The following is a 22,692-nucleotide window of genomic DNA, read 5'->3' on the forward strand; positions in this document are numbered from 1 at the left end:
TAACTCATGACATAAAAAAATATGTAAAAGACTATTTTTAAACGTTTAATTTTAATATAATCTAGATTTTTCACAAAATAATTATTAAACACTGAAAATTTTAATGGAAAATAGCTTCAGTTTTTGTTTTTGTTTTTTTTAGAAAAAAAAAATTATGTGAGTTTTTCAAAAACTGTAGACATGTAGTATAAACACAAATATTAAAGACAATAATTTATAAGGCCAAAAAATACTAAATAATAAAATGAGTATTTGCAATAGTTTTTACTTTTAAAAAATGATTAAATTTATAAATTATGAAAAGTGGAGAAAAATCAGAAGTATGTAGTATTTGAAGACAAAAGTGAAAAATTAAAAATTTAAAATCAGAAATGATGTTTGATAAATAAGATATTCTAATATTAATTTTTTACCATAATCACGGTTGTAAAAGCAGTATCAACATCTCATTACTTTTTGAATTTCACTTAAATTAAGTAGAATCGGTTTCATAGATGCTGCCTCATGGGGTACTGCCCTTAACCATTTATTAGTTGCCAAGTGACAATTAATTTCAAGCTTTTTAAATAAATAAAAATTTATTAAAAACCTTATGTGTTATCTCAATTTGGACGTTTCACTAACCATGGTTCAATTTTTTAAAATGATTTATTTTTAAAAAAGCATTTGACCTTCATTCCTTCTTCCGCCGTCATCTCTCAAAAAATCAGAACAAGACTTCCACCACTTTGCTCCATTTTGCAACTTTCTGCCCGAGAATAGGTTATTATTTTTTATTTTTTATTTTTATTCTTTATCCTTGTTCATCTAATTTTGTATGTCTGTAATTTTTTTAATTATTGTTGCTTTTTGCTGTATTAATCGATGATTTAAGGACCAAATATTCATGTTTAACTATCACACGGAGTAAGAAAAGAAACAAACTGAATAAAAGCTATCTAACAGAGATATAGATGGTAGGAGGAAAACCAAAATATTATTTTAAGAATCAAAGCTCCAAGATTTTTAATATTTAATGTTTAAAGCAATACGAAATACGGGCTTGATGCAAACGACGCGGAATATAGCTAAGTAGAAGAGCTATCGATCTCCCGATATAGTTTTGGTTTCAAACCACATCAGTTGTAATTGCAAGATTATTTATGAAAAGGGGGGGCTCCGAATCCTCATGTCCACGGAGAAACAATTTACACATCCAATAACAATTTCAGTCATCTACTTATATTCATTTTTGAAATATTATAAAGTAAGCACCAAGAGCTCCGCTTCATAATAAAAGACTGCCTAAACTCTACATTAGACCCTTGTAATTTTTTTAAAAGTAAAATACAGTAGATTATTCTCTTGTTTATGTCCATATTTTTGTAATATGTGGTACTTGAATACATGTATGTTTCCTTCATCTAATTTGTTTTTTTTTAAAAATTAGATCCGGTTGGTCGTTTTTTTTTTTTTTTGGAAATGGAAGATGACAAATCAAACGCACTTGAAAAGTTGGAGTAAGACTACGAGGAAGAAACCGAAATTGATCAATTTCCAAAAACGCAACCTGGACTCCCTAATTTTTCTATGCAAGAAAATGGAGAGGTACAAACTGAAAACTTCATTGTCGATGTTTTGAAGAGCAAACTAGAAGTGGGTAAGATTGTGAACACTCTTGAAGAAGCTTATTTATTGTATTGTCAATACGCACGTGCCAAGAGATTTAGTGTAAGGAAGGGTGAACAACGATGTTTTTCCCATACTGATGAACTTCAATCAAAGGAATTCAATTGCTCATGTGAAGGTTTGAAAGATGAAAAAAGATCTAGTAAAAAGATTCCAATTTATCAAAAACTGCTCACTAGAACTAATTGTAAAGCCAAACTGAAAATTTCAAGAGAAAATGGGGGTCAATGGAGAGTAAGTAGATTTGTGGAAGAGCATAACCATGAGATGTTTGCACAGGATCAAACTCACTTGTTAAGATCGGCACGCAATATATCACATGCAAAAAAGTCTACTCTAGAAGCTATGATAAATGCTGGAATATCTGTCTCTGCGGCTGTTTCTTTCATGGAAAATGAAGCATGTGGGTCAGAAAATTTGGGTTTTACTAGAAAGGATGCATATGATCATATGAGTCGACTGAAAAAACATACCAAAGTTGAGAATGGAGATGCCACTGCGCTTATTAAATATCTTATAAATACGGCGAATAAAGAGAATTACTTTTACTGGAACGTGCAATTGGATGATGACGATAGGGTGATGAACTTTTTCTTTAGGGACTATAGAAGTGCGGTTGATTATGAAAATTTTGGTGATGTCTTGTCGATTGATAAAACATATAGAACAAATAAGTATAATTTGATATGTGCTCCATTTGTTGGTATAAATCACCATATGCAGAATGTGATGTTTGGCTTGGCCTTTATGTCAGATGAAACCGAAAGTTCTTTTGAATGGTTGTTTACAACATTTCTTGATTCTATGAATAGAAAGCAACCTCAAACTATTTTTTCAGATCAATGTCAAGCTATGATGAATGCCATCGAAACAGTTTTTCCACATTCACATCATCGTTTATGTCAGTGGCATATAAATCAAAATGCTCCTTCACACTTTGGGAGTTTAAATGGAGATTCAGCTTTTAAACAGCTATGGTATAAATGCATGTCTTATTGTGAATCTGAAGATGAATTTGAGGTCACATGGAAATATATGATTGATACATATAATTTGGATGATCATAGATGGTTGAATGGGATGTACAGACTCAGGGAAAAATGGGCTACTGCCTTTAGTAGTGGAAAGTTTAGTGCGGGACTTTTGGCTACTTCGAGGAGTGAGGCCACAAATATGACTTTGAAAAAGACATGTAACAAAATGAGTTCTTTGTATGAATTTGTGATGAATTATGCAAAAATTCAAAATAATTGGCAGAATAAGGAAAAGACAGATGATACTTGTTGTCGTCATGGTAAGCCTGCACAGATTTTGAAAAATCATCCATTGTTGATTAATGCTGCTGAGGTTTACACGATTTTCATATACCAGTTATTTGAATTGAATTGGTTAATTCTTTGAATTGCAAATTTGTTGAACCACCATCTTGTTTTGGCAATGATTGGAATTGGCTTGAGGTCAAAGTAAAATCTCATGATGAAAACTCGAGGGTTAGACATGTGGTGTTCAATAAGCAGAGTCATGAAATAAAATGTAGTTGTCATAAGTTTGAGACAATGGGGATTTTGTGTAAGCATGCTTTGATGATGTTTAACTGTATGGATGTCACTGTTTTGCCCAACAGTTATATTTTGAAAAGGTGGATGAAGAATGTAAGAAATAGAGTTAAATATGATTTTGAAGAATGTTGCAGTGGTGATGGTGGTGATCATGTATCTGAGATGGTGTTTGTCAACCAAATAATGAGATCGATGTATGATCTAACTCAACTGAGCAAACCTCATGAGGGTGCGAGAAAAATATTATATAGATTGGTTGACATAGCAAAAGATGAAATCTCTAATCTTGTCCAGAATTTGAGTGTCGATGATGAGACACCGTGTGATGATATTACAAGTAATGGTTATATGCCTAAAGTATGCGTACGTAACCCACTTACTGCTAAAGCAAAAGGAGTTACAAATGCAAATATCACACGACACTGGGATACTAAGAGAAACAAAAGAAAAGAAAAGGGAAAAACTAAAATTTCAAGTAAGTTTTCATTTCATATACTTGTTATATAGTTAATCTACTTTTAAGTTTTAAATTTTTTTCTATTTGCTAGGCACAAAAGGAGCCAAAAAAAATGGGCAAAGTTCACAAGATGCCATCAACATACAGGAAAGTAAATCTATACCATCACAACAACATTCAAATGTCTCATTATCACAATATCCGTTTGCATATCCTCAATTTCCATCTCAATTTGGGCACGATCTCAAATCAAATGGTAACCGAGTTTTCTTTAATTTTTACTATTGAAGAAAAATGTGCATTATATCTTTTTTTTTTTTGTATTTGAATTGCAGAAAGACAATACAAACTTCTATTCAAGTGGTGTGATGAATTTATTTCCGTATCAATTTGGGAGTCATCATTCATCACAAGTAAGATATTTTTTCAAGAAAATTAAACGTTTTTACAAATTGATTTCTCATAAAAAATATTATGTTGTGCAGGGACAGGATCGTGATAATTGAAGGAGCATGAAATTATTGATGCGCATACTATTGTCGAATATGACTGTTTTTGTGGCATTCACATTTTCTTTTTGTGTATTTTTTTGGATTTTCGATGAATGATCGGTCCACAATGAGGTAAATGAAATGGAAATTTGTTTGACAAATTAGTGGAAGATCGGAACTGTTATAATTAATATTTTATAAAATTGTTAGCAACAATTGAGCATTTTGGTAGTAGACTTAGAAGATAATTATCTAATCTTGCCACACCATCATCTAAACTGTCACTTAACCGACCATGAACAACCTGAATAAAAGAAAGAAAGTTAAAAAGAAGAAAGAGCACGTTATTTTCTCGTGGAAATTGAATTATTAGAAAACTAAACATTTGTTTATACACACAAAAGATGTTATTCAAAGAAAATTTTGATTGTTGAATAATAATGTAATCATATTTTGTGTCTGTTTTCCCGATGAAATCTGTTTTCTTACCAATCAAAATGTTAAAGTTTAAAAAAACAAACCTTTCATTAAAAATTATTGAATTTGCCGTCATAATTATTTTGCCTTATTTTATTTTCTTGTTATTTATATATTAATATTAACAAAAAAAAAAAAGATTGGGAAAAAACGTAAAAATTGTTGAAAAATATATTTAAAATGTGAGTATTGAATATTTGAATGTTGAATATTTGAATGTTGAAAATAAGAGTTGTAAATATTGAAAATTAGTGTGTGATGATGTAGGTAATGATGTATTTTATTTTTGGATTATTTGTAAAGATTTTCTATAAATAGATCTCTCATTTGTGAAGAAAATCACAATTGAGTAGAGAGAAAAATATTATAAAGTGTGTAGTTTGGTAAATTTTGAGAGTTTGAGATTTTTACTTTTTACCATAAATTTTTACTTTTTCACAACACGTTATCAGCACGAAGCTCTAAAAGTCCTACATACTTTTCCAAGCTCCAAACAGAAGAAAAAGGTAACAAAAATAATTATATTTATTTTACTGTTATTTATTTATTGTGTATTTATTTAATATACAATATAATGTTATTATTAGAAATAATAAAAATAAATTTTTCATAAACTTGTTATAAATCCCGGGAGGATGTTAAGACGACATCCCACACTCCCGGTAAGGGATACGACAAGTATAAAAGCCTATAAGGTTTTTAAACAAAATAAATTATGACACTCATTATAATATTATGATATGATATACATAATTATTTAAACATGTCTAATATTATATATATCATATTATTACCATAAAATTATACAAATACATACCTTTATTTTTTTTTTGTACCCCAACGGTCATAAATGGTAAAAAAACGGCTAGTTTTTGCCCTATAAATATGATCTCACAAACACATTCCATCACTACAACTTTCTCTTCTTCTCTAAAAATTATTCATCATCAAATTTTTCAAAGAAAAAAGAAGATGGCTTTCTCAAGGATATTTTTAATTATTTTGGTTGTCATACTCACGAGTCTTGTATTTATCGGAGAATATCCTCCTCGTGCGTTTTCTTTATTTTTACAAATACTAGTACTTGTTGTTTATCCGTTACTTTGTATTGCAATAATTATTAACTAATAAAATGCATCGTAATTTTTTTTAGTACCACCATGTCAAATTTAACAAAGCTCGAATTTGTTGCGCTCGACATCACGGGAAAGAATTATATGCCATGGACTCTAGATGTAGAAATGCATCTTGAGTCATTGGGTCTAAGCGAGACCATTAAAGAAAATGTCATATGCACGTCACAAGAAAAGGCGAGAGCCATGATATTTTTGCGTCGACATCTCGACGATGGATTGAAATGTGAATATCTGACTAAAAAAAATTCCATGGCTCTGTGGAAGGGATTAAAAGAAAGATTCGAACATATAAGAGAAGTTATACTTCCGACCGCCCGGGATGAATGGAATACATTGAGATTCCAAGACTTTAAAAAAGTCAGTGATTACAATTCGGCGATGTATAGAATAATCTCGCAATTAAAATTTTGTGGACACGAGGTCACAGAATCTGAGATGCTTGAAAAAAAATTTTCCACGTTTCATGCATCAAATATTACTCTACAGCAACAATATAGAGTACGTGGATTCGCGAGATATTCTGAACTCACCGCCTGTCTTCTTGTGGCGGAAAAAAACAACGAGCTATTAATAAGAAATCATCAGTCCCGACCCACTGGATCAACAGCATTTCCAGAAGTAAATGCTGTAAGTAAAAATGAATTTAAACCTGGAAACCAAAATCAAATTCAAAGACAAGGTTTTGGTCGAGGTCGAGGTCGAGGTCGTGGACGTGGACGTGGACGTGGAATTGGCCGTGGTCGTGGTCAAGGCCGTGGTTTTGAAAATAATCGAGATAGTTATTTTTATAACTCATCTCAAAAGAACGTCCCAAACCATCCACAGAAAAGGCATCATGAGAATACAAGTGTTAATGAGAAGCACTCAAAAAGATATGAAAGTTCTTGTTACAGATGTGGTACTCCAGGACATTGGTCCAAAGTTTGTCGAGCCCCTGAGCACCTTTGTAAACTTTATAAAGAATCATTAAAGGGGAAAGAAAAGGAGACCAACTTCACTGAACGCAGTGACCGTTTGAGTGATTCAACTCATTTTGATGCTGGTGATTTTATGAATGATTTCTCTGGAAATGATCAATATGTTGGTGGGATAGAAATGAACAATATTGATGCTGCAGATTTTCTCAACGATTTCTCTGAAAATGAACAATATAATGGTAGAATATAAATGTACAATAATCTATTTTTCATGTATTCATAGAATAATGTTTTATTGTATAATTATGATTTGTGTTATATTTAAATATATATTGCAAGTAATTTATTTCATTGCATATTTTTTTGAAGTTCAAATATGGAAAATGCTATGAGCAAAGCTGAAGTTTGCATACCCGATAGTGGTACAACGCACACTATCCTCCGAGATAAAAGATATTTCTTGGAACTAAAACCAACAAAAACAACGGTGAATACAATATCAGGTCCTGTAGACTTGATTAAAGGATGTGGTAAAGCACAATTTTTGTTACCTAATGGTACAAAATTTTTGATCAATGATGCTTTATATTCACCACAATCGAAAAGAAATTTGTTGAGTTTTAATGATATATATTCCCATGGGTATGATACTCAAACAATGAATGAAGGGAATGAGAAATATATGTGTCTTATCACATATAAATCAGGAAAGAAATATGTGATTGAAAAACTACCAATGCTCCCTACTGGATTGCATTATACACATATAAGTCCCGTTGAATCAAACATGGTAGTTGATAATTCTTCGATATTAACCAATTGGCATGATCGATTGGGACATCCTGGTTCAACAATGATGCGAAGAATTATAGAAAATACACATGGTCATCCACTGAAAGACCAGAAGATCTTTCAGAATAATAAGTTTCAATGTAAAGCATGTTCTCTTGGAAAACTTATTATAAGACCATCACCAGTCAAAATCCAAACTGAATCACCAATGTTTCTTGAACGTATTCAGGGTGATATTTGTGGACCAATTCATCCACCATGTGGACCATTCAGATACTTTATGGTATTGATTGATGCCTCCAGCAGATGGTCACATGTATGTTTATTATCAACTCGAAATGTTGCATTTGCAAGATTACTTGCTCAAATAATAAAATTGAGGAATCAATTTCCCGATTATACAATCAAGAAAATTAGACTTGATAATGCTGGTGAATTTACTTCCCAAACTTTCAATGATTATTGTATGTCTATGGAAATCATTGTTGAGCATCCTGTTGCTCATGTACATACACAGAATGGATTGGCTGAATCATTGATTAAACGTCTGCAAATGATTGCTAGACCAATGATTATGAAAACAAAGCTCCCTATTTCTATATGGGGACATGCAATTTTACACGCTGCTTCATTAATTCGCATCAGACCAAGTGCATATCATAAATACTCCCCATTGCAGCTTGCATTTGGTAAAGAACCAGACATTTCTCATCTGAGAATTTTTGGATGTATGGTGTATGTGCCTATTGCACCACCGCAACGAAAGAAAATGGGACCTCAAAGAAAGGTTGGAATTTATATCGGTTATGATAGTCCATCAATCGTTCGATATATTGAACCTCAGACAGGCGACGTGTTCACAGCACGTTTTGCTGATTGTCATTTTAATGAGGAAATCTTCCCAATGTTAGGGGGAGAACAGAAACATACCGAAAAAGAAATTACATGGTATGTATCATCATTGTTACATCTGGATCCAAGAACAAAACAATGTGAAAAAGATGTACAACAAATTGTACACTTGCAAAGAATAGCAAATCAAATACCAGATGCATTTGCAGACACAAAAGGGGTAACTAAATCATATATACATGCTGCAAATGCCCCTGCTCGAATTGAAATTCCAAAGAAACAAATGGAAGATACTCATGATGTCATTAAACGCCTGAAGCGTGGAAGACCAGTCGGTTCCAAGGATAAAAATCCTCGAAAAAGAAAATTCATAGAGAAACACGATGATCATAAAATAAAGAATGACGTTTCTGAAGAAACACATGATGATCACAAAATAGAGAATGGTGTTCCTGAAGAAACACATGATGATGAAAATGTTCTGTCAGAACCACAAACTGACGAGAATCATGAAATCTCTATCAATTATATTAATACTGGAAAAATATGGAACCGAAAAGATATAGATGAAATTGATGATATATTTTCTTATAATGTGGCAATCGACATCATAAATGATAACGAAGATCATGAACCAAAATCTTTTGGTGAATGTAAAAATCGGCAGGATTGGATAAAATGGAAAGATGTCATCCAGGTTGAATTAAATTCGCTAAATAAACGTAATGTTTTTGGACCTATAGTCCTTACACCTGAAGGTGTAAAACCTGTTGGATACAAATGGGTTTTTATTCGAAAGCGAAATGAGAAAAATGAAATAGTAAGATATAAAGCTCGACTTGTTGCACAAGGTTTTTCTCAAAGGCCTGGAATTGATTATGAAGAAACGTATTCTCCTGTGATGGATGCAATTACGTTTCGGTATTTGATTAGCTTGGCGGTATCTGAAAATTTAGAAATGCGTCTTATGGATGTTGTTACAGCTTACTTATATGGATCACTTGATAGTAATATATATATGAAAATCCCTGAAGGATTTAAGATGCCTGAAGCACAAAGTTCAAAACCCAGGGAATGTTATTCTGTGAAATTACAAAGATCATTATATGGGTTAAAGCAATCAGGTCGAATGTGGTATAATCGACTAAGTGATCACTTGATGAAAAAGGGATATGTAAATAATTCAATATGCCCTTGTGTTTTCATTAAGAAAACAACATCCGGATGCGTAATTATTGCTGTATATGTTGATGATTTAAACATCATTGGAACGAATAAAGAAATTCAAGAAGTTGTGTCATACTTGAAGGAAGAATTTGAAACGAAGGATCTTGGAAAAACCAAGTATTGTCTGGGTTTACAAATTGAACAAAAAGAATGTGGAATGTTTGTTCACCAGACAAATTATACAGAAAAGATCCTTAAACGTTTTAATATGGATAAAGCAAATCCTTTAAGTACTCCAATGGTTGTTAGATCATTAAACATAGAAAAGGATCCATTCCGTCCATGTGAAGATGATGAAGATATTCTTGGTCCAAAAGTACCATATCTAAGTGCCATCGGTGCCCTTATGTACCTTACAAATTGTACAAGGCCTGATATATCTTTTGCCGTGAATCTGTTGGCAAGATTTAGCACATATCCAACAAAGAGACACTGGAACAGAATTAAACATATATTCCGTTATCTACGAGGAACGACAGACTTGGGACTTTTGTATTCAAAAGATGCTAATCCAAGTATAATTGGTTATGCTGATGCTGGATACTTATCTGATCCACACAAGGCACGTTCCCAAACTGGATATGTATTTACTCGTGGAGGCACTGCAATATCTTGGCGTTCTCAGAAACAAACGCTCGTAACAACTTCATCAAATCATGCCGAGATTATTGCACTACATGAAGCAAGTCGTGAATGTGTGTGGTTAAAATCAATGACCCAACATATCCAAATTTCATGCGGATTATCATCTGATGAGAAGCCTGTGATACTATATGAAGATAATGCTGCATGTGTTGCTCAAATGAAAGAAGGATACATAAAAAGCGACAGAACTAAACATATTCCTCCTAAGTTCTTCGCATTCACTAAAGAGCTAGAGAAGAATAAATATATTGATGTTCGTCACATTCAATCAAGTGAAAACTCATCAGATCTCTTCACAAAGGCACTTCCTACGTCAATATTCAGAAAGCACATATATAATATTGGGATGCGCAATCTACGAAATTTGTGAAGAATTGTTCGTGTCAACATGAGGGGGAGTTTACGTGACTGCACTCTTTTTCCCTTACTATGGTTTTTATCCCAATGGGTTTTTCCTAGTAAGGTTTTTAACGAGGCAATATAAAAACACGTAATGAAGACAATCATTATGATCATCATCACAAGGGGGAGTGTTGAAAAATATATTTAAAATGTGAGTATTGAATATTTGAATGTTGAATATTTGAATGTTGAAAATAAGAGTTGTAAATATTGAAAATTAGTGTGTGATGATGTAGGTAATGATGTATTTTATTTTTGGATTATTTGTAAAGATTTCCTATAAATAGATCTCTCATTTGTGAAGAAAATCACAATTGAGTAGAGAGAAAAATATTATAAAGTGTGTAGTTTGGTAAATTTTGAGAGTTTGAGATTTTTACTTTTTACCATAAATTTTTACTTTTTCACAACAAAAATAAAGGTGGAAAAAGGAGCCTCGAATTTGACGAGTCTCATTTTAAAAAATTGAACTATGGTTAGTGAACCGTTTTTGCCCATAATTATTTTGGGCTCCATCAATACTGGACCTGAAACGGAAGCCTTTTACACCTCAAGCCTGGCCCGATTATATTGTAAATTTGTTCACTTTGTGGCATCAATATTGCTATTTTGTTCATTTACATATTTTATTTAATAATAATATCCTTATTTTAATAAATTTATATCCATCTATATTTTTTAATTTTTAAATGATCATATCATCAATAAAATAAAAGCTATTATAAAAAACCATTTTTAAAAATCCTAAATTTTATTATAATTTCTAGATTGTTTAAATAAATTTATATAATACAAAAAATTAATATATTTGCATGAATTGTATGCCAATGGCATTATAATACAATTACGAATAAAGAAAGAATACAATTACGTTAAAGAATATAAATTGATAAAAAAGAATTTCTTGAAATGTATTTTTTAAAAGATTAAATTATTTAATAAAGTAAAAAAATTAATTATTTTTTCATGCCATTTTAAAATTATATTTTCGTACTATAGAGTCGGTGGAAGAACAAATAATTAAAATCCACGAGGATAAAATGGTAATTCGATAATTTATGCAACTAAATGGACCCTCGATAGAAAGGAATATGCTCAAGACACCCGGGACACGGCACACATTCGAGCGCAGAATAGCGGCGGCGGGTGCGGCGGCGGAAAAAGGTAGAAGATGCCGACGATAACAAAGCTTTTCACAATGGAAGAAGCGTCTGAGCACAATACCAGTGAAGATTGTTGGGTCGTTATTGATGGAAAGGTTATCCCTTTCCTCTGCTTATTGAAGTTGCTATGATTGTTTTAACTGTTATTTTCATGTTTCATTTTTTTATTTCCGATTTAAAGGGAGCTTTTGGTCTGTTTTTGGAACCTATTGACTTTTTCGATGTCTCGTTGGGTGACAATGTTTGGTGTTTTGTCTTAATGGTGATTCAGCTTGGTGTTTGGAATCGGATCTTTTTTATGAGCCATCGACATGGTTTGAGGTTGAATTAGGTTTCTAATTGAATTAATTACACGTGAAACATTGTTATTTTCAATTGTGGCGGCTGCCCTAACTTGTTTAGTTTCAGCTTTTTGGTGTTAGGTATCATGAGATATTGACGAGTTTTGGTTGTAGAACAATTATGTGAACGTTAGCTGCTCAAAAGAGTATATGAAGAACGCGTAATTTTAGCAGAAGCCCAAATGTGGCATTGAATGATGTGTCAATGATCTATGTGATTTCTGATCGGCCTATTTGGCAGATTGCTCTTTTTCTTCAATCCCACTACCATCTATTTTCAATTTCCTCTGACTTCGAGCTAGTTTTTTCCTCTGAATTTGATCAGGATTTGACTTGTGTATGCCTAATGGTTGAAGGAAAATTACTTAGCTATCTTACAACTTTATTTGTTGCTATTAAGTTCCATATTTCGAAACTTGTTCAGACTTTGAACACATTGTCTGGGGAAGGATTCAGTTGTAAGGGGAAATGCACTCTATGTTTTTTAGGTTAGAGAATCGCACTAGTTTGGATTTGGTGCAATCTCTCAATGCATGATTGGATTTCTCTCTCTTTCTTTGGTATAGATTGGAGAATTTTCATCTTCGGCCCATAAGAAATCATTAGGTTGGTTATGTTTTCTATGAAAAATAAAAAATACAGGTGGGGCAATAGAATTTGGACCACCTTAGCTGAACATGTTATTAAATTAGAAAAAGGTGTACTGTTTTAATAAATAAATAATCCTTTGCTTGCTACATAGGACACGCAATGCATTCGTGCTATGCATTATTTTGTGTTATAAGCCATGTAATCAATCAAATCAGATAAAAAAATTGAGAAAATCTTCCCGTAAAAATATGATTATTAACTATGTTTGAATAATGTTTTTATGCAAACATATAATCTGAATTCGAACTCTATCTGTATAAACAATAAAACTAAGTTTATTTTGGTAAATTTGATTGGCAGTACACCGAAAAGACCGAGGAAAATTGATGGGCTGTTCTTGGTTAATATACAGTGTGGATGAAATGGACAGTGATCATGTGACTAATTCTCTAAAAATAATGCGCTTGAGATAGCTTGTTTTGCACTTGACAACTAGTATACTCTTGTTATTGTGCACATCTCTTGTTTCAACTTGAAACCTTGGTTATGCTCCCAAGGGTATGCAAAAACATAGATATAGCTTCACTGCTTCAGTTGATTGAAAAACAAGTGGATGTATTGAAGTATCTGGTTGGCTTGGGTCTATCAATCAATGGTTCAATGGGTTTGCTGCAAGTTGATTGACTATTTGATATTGGTGTTCAAAATACATGTAAAAGCTTGCATTTTTTAAGCAGTATATTTTTATTGTATGGTTATGGATAACCCTTTCTGTATGTTCTTGCAAAATCTGAGCAGTATTTTCAGCTAATTGAAATAACTATCTTGAGATTGCTCAAGAATTTTGTTAATTTTGTGGGGAAGTTCATTTGCCTGCTAAATTTCCTCTGATTTGAGACGATGAAATTGGTTTCATTTCATACTCTCTTATACTCGTACAATTTGAATAACTACTTGATAACAGAGGCTTGATTTACAAGGATGTTAAGTTTATACGAGTGATATGAGTTCCTGTTTGCATTTTTCTCATCTACTTCGCCTGTGAATATTGCATGATGATGTCCTTAAATTTCAGGATTTCGTCCTCTTCTTTTTCTCCTGAAATTTCCCTTTAAATCTATGTTTGTTTTTAAAAATACTTAAATGTCAGAATGTTTTGCTTCTATGTCACCAGGTGTACGATGTGACAACATATTTAGAAGAACACCCAGGTGGAGATGATATTTTACTTGAGGTTACAGGTACGAGATTGTTACATGCTTCAAATCTGTTTAATTTGCTTATTCGAAACACAAGTGCCTGATATAAATTGTTCATCCAAAAGATTACTCTATGCACACCTGATTCCACAATGAAAGTTTCTTTGATTTTTTTTTCAAGGCAAAGATGCCACCGATGAATTTGAAGATGCGGGGCACAGCAAAACTGCAAGGGAACTGATGGGGCAATTCTTCATCGGGGAACTTGATCCCACGGTCCCTGCTATTCCTAAAATGGAGATCGTTTCCAAGAAACAAAAACATGAGGACCTCTCTTATAAAATCTTGAACTTCAGTAAGCAATACTGGGTTGTTCCAGTTGCTGTTGTTGGCATATCAGTGGTCGTCGGCTTCGTATTCTTACGCAGGAAATAGAGGACATATTCATAGTCCTCCTTGCAAACATAGAGTTATCTTTGTTTGAAGTTTTGAAACTTGATGCCACAGGTATCAGAAAAACATTACCCCATGTTCCAGAAACCTTAAAATTCGGGTTTAAATACGTTTTAATATTATTAGTTTTGATGGATTTGTCTTAGCGTAATGTAAAGCACGATGAGTCGATTATTTTTATGAATCGAGCAGTCGGATTGGGTGAGTTTATTTCTTTTTTATGGTAGTATTGGTGGTTGTGTTATGATTTAAATAATATTGTTTAGATGAAATTATTTTAAATTATTGTACAAGTGAATGTATGATTTGGCAAAAATTAAATTCTAGATTTACGGAAGATACCAATGAAATTAAGCCACATAATATATACACTAAAAGTGAAGACATACCAATTAAGTCGAATATAAAAAAAATTTAAGATTTGAATATTCGAGCTCGAGTTTGAATAGAGGCTGGAAATTTTAATAGGTTTTGCTGGAATTTGGTTTGAATCAAAACCCAACTTCGAATTTGGCTCGAAATCATTTTCGGGAGCTATTTGAAAATAAAAGGTCGAAATCTATTTATATTATATCAATAAAATATTAAAGTTTAAGAGACTCGCAAACTCTCGAATATAATATATTTATACTTGATATGTACTCGAAAAAAGTTCGAATATATTAGAATTTGACTTACATTCGATAATTTTAAATACATATTAAATATTTTTGAGTCAACTCGAAACACTCATAAATGAGCTCGATTCGTTTATATGTCTGATCTAAAATACAAAGATATATTATTTTAAGAAATTAAATATGTTCTTGCAATAATCATATTATATTTTAAAGAAAATAGTAGTTAATCTATATTTAACTACATTGACAACTTTTTCTTCCAAAATTTATGTTTTATAATTATATTTTACCGATACTAAACAGAACGAAAACTCTCTACGCAGAGCAGCAGAGGTGCTTAAAAACATATAATGGCAGGATTTTAGTAATTTTATTATAAAAGATAGAATTTAAAATAACAATAATTGGTTTTTGCAAATAAGCCTATTGGCTAATTGGCTTCATAAATACAAGTTTACTCTGTGGTGGAACCCCATCGGCCACCGTATAGCCTCCGCCGGAGACAGTTAGCCGCCGTGCTCACTTACGGCACCCGTTACTTCTTTGTTTTCATCGCAGAGAATGAATCAGGGAGTGCAGAAGAACACACTATACGTGGGCGGTTTAGCGGAGGAAGTGAACGAGAGCATCCTCCACGCGGCGTTCATACCGTTCGGCGACATTAAGGATGTGAAGACCCCGCTGGACCTGGCCACACAGAAGCACCGTTCCTTCGGATTCGTTACCTTTCTGGAGAGAGAAGACGCCGCCGCAGCCATGGACAACATGGACGGCGCCGAGCTGTACGGACGCGTGTTAACTGTTAATTACGCGCTTCCGGAGAAAATCAAGGGTGGCGAACAAGGATGGGCAGCTCAACCCAGTAAAATCGCATGCTTCTTTTTATTTACTTTATATATTTAATTGAGAAAATTAGGAAGAATTTGTTGTCTGTTGTTTGCTTAATTTCGAAATTATCTTTTTCAGCTGATTTTTGAATTAGGGTTTCTGTTGTGATTTGTATGCTGATTTTGTATAACTATATACTAGTGATGGTTGAATTTGTGTGTAATTATCTCGAAATACTTGGCAATCAAACATTTACCATAACTTTGTTCATCATCTAATCTAGGCAATTGAATAATCCTTTCTGGTGGTCGTATGAGCTTTTACTATATAAACTCATCTGATTTTTTTGGAAAATCGGAGTCGAAAAGTTATATATTGCCTTGCATGAGTTGCTGTTTGTTGAATTTAGTCTTTGTAACAACTTAGAAATTCAAGCTAGTATTGAGTTAAATTCTTACTCTTACATCGGTTAAAACTCAGTTTGGGCGGATGCTGACACATGGTTCGAGAGACAGCAACAAGAACAGGAAATGCTGCGGCTTCAAGAGGAGCAGCGAGCCGCAATGAAGGAAGCTGAAGAGTTGCACAGGAAGAAAATGACTGAGGAACGAGATGGCGAAAAAGATGAGGCGGATCCAATGGCAAAAGCTGAAGCTGAGGTTTTGAAACAGAACGCTGCTGCGTCGAGTTAAGTTAGCCGACAACAATTTCCAAGAGTTCATTTCTTGGATCTCTAGTTGCCAGGTTTATTAAAAGTTTTAGCATCAAACACCATGCAACAGATTTTTGTTACCTGATATATTTCATAGGTCGAGACATTTGGTTTGATTGATTTTGTGTCCTAAAGTGACACCGAAGTAAATATTCAGTTAAAACATATGCTAATTTTTTTTATATCAAATACATTGTACTGCTTCTAGTTGGTCGCAAATTTCAAGTCTGCTCGGAAAATTCTACATTTTGGAGCATTGAGGCAGCTGCTGTTTCGAGAAACCACACCAATTTCCCGTTTACTGGACAAATCATCCTCGCAGGTACATCAGCAGATTCTTGATCGGTATCTTCAACTGCCATTCGTGCAGCTTCAGCTTTGTTCACACCCGTGACAACCACCGTGACATTGGAGGCAGAATTTATAACAGGTAAGGTGAAAGTGATTCTCTCAGGTGGAGGCTCAGGTGAATCTGTGATATAAGTCACCCAGTCTTCTTCCAAATTCAGCACGGAGTGATTTGGGAATAGAGATGCAATGTGCCCATCGGGTCCCATTTCGAGGAGGACCAGGTCGAATTTGGGACAGTCGTGGATATCAGAAACACTAATCATGCGAGTCTTGACTAGCTGTCTGATCACAAACTCGTACTCCTCAGCTGCCTGCTCTACTGGTACCGAGTCGTTGATGGAATACACATGACTGTGAACGATGGGTACCTGGAATGAACATACTAAAAAACGAACTAATGCAACGTATCAAACGGGTAACGCCTAGAACTTATACCTTACCTTGGACAGAAGATTATCCCTCACTTGCTTACAAGTGCTATCAGCATGATTTCTGCCAATCGCACGCTCATCCGCGAAAAATACATACCATTTGGCCCAATCAACTGTCCTCTTGTGAGGGCTTTCACAGAGTTTTCTGCTCAAACACCAGAAATTCATCCATACTCAAATTCTGTACTACAAAAAGGAAACCGAAACAAGCAATGGACAAACAGTACTAATAAACTTCAGGATTCCTTCTTTCAAGTTCGTTCCTGTTGAGATTGCTCCAGCAAACAGGTCTATTGCTTGGTACATAAAGATACCACATAATTGAACTTAAAATCCATCTAGCTTAATAAGTTTAATAAAAATTCTTAGTCGAGCCTGACAAAATCTAAGAACATCACTGAGTGTAGCATAGTAAAAATCGAATAGAAGAGCGCATTTACATACCCCATCAGAGTAACAATAGAAGCACCGGATAAAGCAAGGGTGAATACACCCCTCTCTTTTATAGAAGCCTCTGATAATTCTGAAATGTACTCCGCCAAATTGGTGCTCAATACATCCACGGTTTCATGAACTCTTAGCTCTACTTTATCCGTTTTTGCCACATAAACAGACATGTTTCTCACAAAGATTGTAAAGCACACAGCTTCAAATTCAAAAAATTCATGAAAAATGATCAATAATACTTCTATATCTCTAAGATGGAACACTGTTTCTTGCTGTTGTTTCTGAAAAGAATCCACTAATCATATTTGATGAAAATGATCCAAGAATCCAAACAGTTAATCGCCACAAAACAAATTTCTTGTTTAAAAAAAAACATATTATATGTCTAAATACATGAGCATGCAAGGTTCTCATCTAAATTTACCACACAGATTAATTTAATCCTATGCATAATCAGAACATGGAACTCTGACAGAAAATATTAAAGACATTATGTTGAAAATCAAGAACAAAATTATCACAATACTACATGGGGAAAATATCCGCAAAATCTTCTCGTTTTATGCCTGCAAAATGTTCATATATCAACACAAAAATCCATTCCCGCGATAAATCAAACAAAGAAATTCCATCTTTGAACTATTTAAAAAACAATAGTAGCTTTTGTTATAGTGAAAATGAATCTTATTTATTTGATTACTTAACGAGCTCAATATAAAATACAACGAGGGGTGGAGAAAGGAGAATCTTACAGGCCAAAAAGAGACAAAAACGGGTGTCAAAAAATGAAGCCAATTGAATGAAATAGAGGCTGGATTTTCAACTCTATGGTTTATATAATATACAGTTTGCGTGCAGCACTTGCATTTGTGTGCGTGTGTATTATAATTATAAAAGTAAGAAAAAAATAAAAATAAAAATATTAATTTTTAAGTGTCCCTGAATGTTTAAATAATTAATTAATAAGAGACTTAACTTAATAGTAAATTGATATCATATAATGCCCGCACTCCTTCCACAATAAATATTTACCCTTTTTTTCCTTCTGTATTCCCTTTGGAAAGGATACATAATAAATGGCAAAGAGACCAACACATACACAGAGGTATGATTTTATCGACGTCCATTATGAGCATTTATGTGAGCACCGCAGATATGACGTTCACATATTGGATGTATAATTTCCCCACATCCAATATGTAAATGTCACCTCAATGATACTCATGTATATATTATGTATCTACAAGATTAATTATCCATCCATATATATATGTTTGTATGTGTAATGTTTATATGTCTAAGAAATATGCACGTTGAAATTGAAATTTTGGGATAACAAAGAAAAGGACAAAAGAATTATCTTTCTAGAACCTGAAAAAATTATTAGTAAAGATTTTTAATTATGGATTTTTTGGGATTTTAATTTATTCAAAACAACATAAAATAATCGACCATACTTTTTGGTTAATTTTTTAAGAATTTAAATTGGGTTTTTTTTTTAAAAAAAAAAGAGCTTTCTATAAACAGATATACAAAGTAGATTTTTAGATAGATTTTATGTAAAATTTGGATAGTTTCATAAAGATAATCAACAATCGTTCCCTACTTGCTCTATTATATTTCCTAATTTATTATAAAGAAGCATTGAAGTATACGGGTTTAGATATAAAAATTTGGAATCTGAAGCAATCATTATCAAGAAATGGAGGGCTCCAAGTAAAAGAATATCGAACATGCAAAAGTTCTCCACTAACAAATCAAATCAATGCCCCACACTAAGACTTCTTACCAAACCCTAATCCTAGTTTTCAAGAATCCTTCGTCACCATGACCGCTTGAGTGATGCCTTTCAGTAAGAAAATAAATGTACATTATATATATATATATATAATTGTATTTTTTGTCGTATATATTTGTGTCTTTACGATTTTAGTTTTCTATGTTGTTAAATTACACTTTCAGTCCTATAACTTTATTTTTTTGCTAATTTTAGTTTTTTTTCTAACAGCAATATTGATGTGACATCAGTACGATACTGATGTGACTCTAAAGTGTGTAATGCAACTTCAACGCTCTCGATAAAAAAATGACAAAAAATCAGAAGATACATGATTAACACGAAATTTGAGAGCATTGAAGATCCAAATAAATATGTATATATATATATATATATATATATATATATATATAAGTTACTGGTTTTTCAAATATTATATTTATATGTACGTGTGTTTGTGTCCGTCTATGCTATCTTCAGGCATATTCTCTCCAGTAGATAGAGTAGGCAGACTTGAAACTCTTTGCTAATAAGAAGGATATTTATCATTCTTAAATTTTTTGAGAAATTAGGTTATCTATATCATAGTTCATTAATTTATTTATTGTGGGTAAATTTCATTTATCACCCCAATAAAATATAGTGTATAAAAAAATGTCTTGTACAAAATCAATGGCGTTTTAAAACCCTATATTTTTTAAATTAATTTCTCATTTGAAATGGTTAATTAGCATTTTTATTTCAAGAGTTTGTTAATTTTATCTGGGCTAAAAATCCTCGTTTTTTAATTGTTCGTATGCTATTTGAAAAAAAAAGAAGTTGATTTTTAAAGGGAAAAAAAATCTAATTTTATTATATTTCTATGCACCAATTATTGACTTTCGAATTTGTTCAAGATATGACGAGAATACATTCTTTGATTTCTTAATACTTTCGAATTCGTCAAAATAAAATAAAATAAAATAATTAAAATAAAAAATAAACCTCATATTCTATTCATCGATCAAAATTAGAAGAGTATGTACGGTCTCACGAATCTTTATCCGTAAGACAGGTCAACCCTATCCATATTCACAATAAAAAGTAATACTCTTAGCATAAAAAGTAATATTTTTTTCATGGACGACCCAAATAAGAGACCAATCTCACAAAATACGACCCGTGAGACCGTCTCACACAAGTTTTTGCTAAATTAGAGGACACGAATTAGTCAAAAGTGAATTATTCTTTTGCGGCCAATCAAATTCAACTTTATGACCCTTTCGTGCGAAAAAATCAATATTATAAGTAGGGTTCTCTTTCGTATTAATGACTGTTTAACTTGGGCTTTTCCACTTATAATTATATATACACACACTATAGGGTATTTAATTAACCCATTTTACATAGTTGTAAGACATTATCAATTGTTAATTAATGTTTCATTTGACATTTTGTCCAATTCTTTTTCACTAGATTTTGGTGGTTTTTGAGTGTTTGACTAAACTTATTTAAAAGATAATATAAATTTTTACGTCTTATATGTTGTTTTAGGAGTTTATAAGCTGTGAAATCTAATTTAAAAATAAATTGTTAAAGTATTTGAATAAACTTATTTTAAACAACTTAAATATGTTAATGTGTTTGATATTATAATATATTTTTATTGTAAAAATTATTTAAAATACATAATACTATGAGTTAATATAAGTAGTTATATATATAGTTGTATATATGTTAAGATGTTGTTATTACCCTTAAGTTTTGGTGATTGACAAAATCAAAACATCTAAATATTTTAGAAAAGAGTTGCAATCTATCTTGTATAACAGGAACGCTTCAACCTCTTGCAGCAGCCTGAAGAGTTTCAACCGTTAGAAGTTTTTCAGTCAGCTACTTAAATGATTCAACCGCTTCATTTAAAGGAGCTATTTATTGAACACTTAATGAAGAACACTCTCGGATTGGCTTAAGACTTTCAATGATTTTGCACCGCTACAAGTCAATCATATCTTGCTCCAGTCAGTCCTATCCCAAAATGGAAATATCGTTCAAATATCGTACAAATTCTGATGAAGCTAACAAGTTACTACAAAAAGGATATCTAACAGCAACTCTTCATAGGAACATGATTCAAAGCCGCACAAACAAAAATAATATTAAATATTTTAGCAGCTGATAGTGACACATCATTTCAACGCTATAGGTTTACATTATACATCTTTTGTCGACCGTTGGATCGATGGCCTATATAAATGAAGAGTTGAAAAATGCAAAGAGATAGAATAATCGCTGACTTTTTCACTCTACGACTTACAAGCTTTTCAACCGCTACATTGCCACATCACTAAGATTGCATACTTGAAGATTTTGAGCGCACTAAAAGTTCCATACTTCATCGCTTATCAAGCATAAACTCATCAGAAATATATCTGATCATTTAAAGATCAACTTCGCGATACTCAATTCATACTGTTTTTTTTTATATCAGTAACCTTTGGTTATTTGAATTACTTAGTTTCCTGGTGAACTGAGGGTTCTTAAATATCCAGAAGTGTAAAGTGATCAGTAAGAGTTCCAAAACAGATAATGTGATAAGTCCTGATTGGAGTGGACTGTTGCAACAGTTTGTAAAGTCAAATTCTTTTAGTGAAATACTTCCTGAAAAGAAAGAAGATGTGACATAGGAGTTTTATCTCCGAATATCCATAATATCATGTGTCATTACTTTCTGTAAACACTTACATTTTGAACTGTTTCTTGTTAATAGGCTAGCCAACCGGTTGTAGCTGCCATTAGAAATTCTGAACTGTCTTCCGCACTTTTTAAATAGTTCACATTTTTAACTGTTCAAGAAAAGTTTCAACCGCCTAAAAACGATTGGAAACAAATTTTAAAAACGTCAATTTCATAAAGAGTTTATTCACCTCACTCTAAACTCTTTCTCGATCCTAATAATATATAAATAATTTTATAATTAGTATTTTAAAAAATAAATCTATTTTATATTTATATTTAGAAAATTTTATGTTTTTTGAAGAAAAATATTTAATAATTTTTTAATGTGTATAAATAAAGTGATGACTAAAAAAACTATAGTTAATAATTTACTCAATAAATATTAGCACTTTTGTTTCTATATTCTAATAAAAAGATATGACAAAATTTTATTTCATA

The 22,692-nt window shown here is 32.3% G+C and overlaps 4 protein-coding genes and 1 long non-coding RNA gene across 7 annotated transcripts; 4 read left to right on the forward strand and 1 right to left on the reverse strand.

Moving 5' to 3' along the window:
* Nucleotides 1–1,568: 1,568 nt before the first annotated feature.
* Nucleotides 1,569–3,979, forward strand: LOC142533301 (protein FAR1-RELATED SEQUENCE 5-like). Its single transcript, XM_075640026.1, has 2 exons — nt 1,569–3,702; nt 3,776–3,979. The coding sequence occupies exon 1, from the start codon at nt 1,570–1,572 to the stop codon at nt 3,067–3,069; it is 1,500 nt and encodes a 499-aa protein (XP_075496141.1). The 5' UTR covers nt 1,569; the 3' UTR covers nt 3,070–3,702; nt 3,776–3,979.
* Nucleotides 3,980–11,669: 7,690 nt separating this feature from the next.
* Nucleotides 11,670–14,578, forward strand: LOC142533615 (cytochrome b5). Its single transcript, XM_075640439.1, has 3 exons — nt 11,670–11,881; nt 13,893–13,959; nt 14,099–14,578. The coding sequence occupies exons 1-3, from the start codon at nt 11,795–11,797 to the stop codon at nt 14,350–14,352; spliced, it is 408 nt and encodes a 135-aa protein (XP_075496554.1). The 5' UTR covers nt 11,670–11,794; the 3' UTR covers nt 14,353–14,578.
* Nucleotides 11,888–12,766, forward strand: LOC142533616 (uncharacterized). The gene is made up of 2 exons (XR_012816785.1): nt 11,888–12,208; nt 12,242–12,766. It is a non-coding gene; the product is annotated as an uncharacterized LOC142533616 (long non-coding RNA).
* Nucleotides 14,579–15,397: 819 nt separating the features above from the next.
* Nucleotides 15,398–16,650, forward strand: LOC142533170 (uncharacterized). The gene is made up of 2 exons (XM_075639836.1): nt 15,398–15,852; nt 16,299–16,650. The coding sequence occupies exons 1-2, from the start codon at nt 15,552–15,554 to the stop codon at nt 16,508–16,510; spliced, it is 513 nt and encodes a 170-aa protein (XP_075495951.1). The 5' UTR covers nt 15,398–15,551; the 3' UTR covers nt 16,511–16,650.
* On the reverse strand, nt 16,602–18,595 carry LOC142533168 (putative 6-phosphogluconolactonase 2). Of its 3 annotated transcripts, XM_075639834.1 has the most exons (4): nt 18,512–18,595; nt 17,757–17,958; nt 17,322–17,457; nt 16,602–17,249 (listed from the first exon to the last, which is right to left on the reverse strand). In XM_075639834.1, the coding sequence occupies exons 2-4, from the start codon at nt 17,927–17,929 to the stop codon at nt 16,752–16,754; spliced, it is 807 nt and encodes a 268-aa protein (XP_075495949.1). In that variant the 5' UTR covers nt 17,930–17,958; nt 18,512–18,595; the 3' UTR covers nt 16,602–16,751. The 3 variants fall into 3 exon arrangements, with proteins under 3 accessions (XP_075495949.1, XP_075495950.1, XP_075495948.1); XM_075639835.1 differs by having other exon boundaries at nt 16,602–17,232; nt 17,317–17,457; nt 17,757–18,553; XM_075639833.1 differs by having other exon boundaries at nt 17,757–18,550.
* Nucleotides 18,596–22,692: the final 4,097 nt, after the last annotated feature.

Source organism: Primulina tabacum, chromosome 18 (genome assembly GCF_025594145.1).
Source record: "Primulina tabacum isolate GXHZ01 chromosome 18, ASM2559414v2, whole genome shotgun sequence".
Taxonomy (NCBI): domain Eukaryota; kingdom Viridiplantae; phylum Streptophyta; class Magnoliopsida; order Lamiales; family Gesneriaceae; genus Primulina; species Primulina tabacum.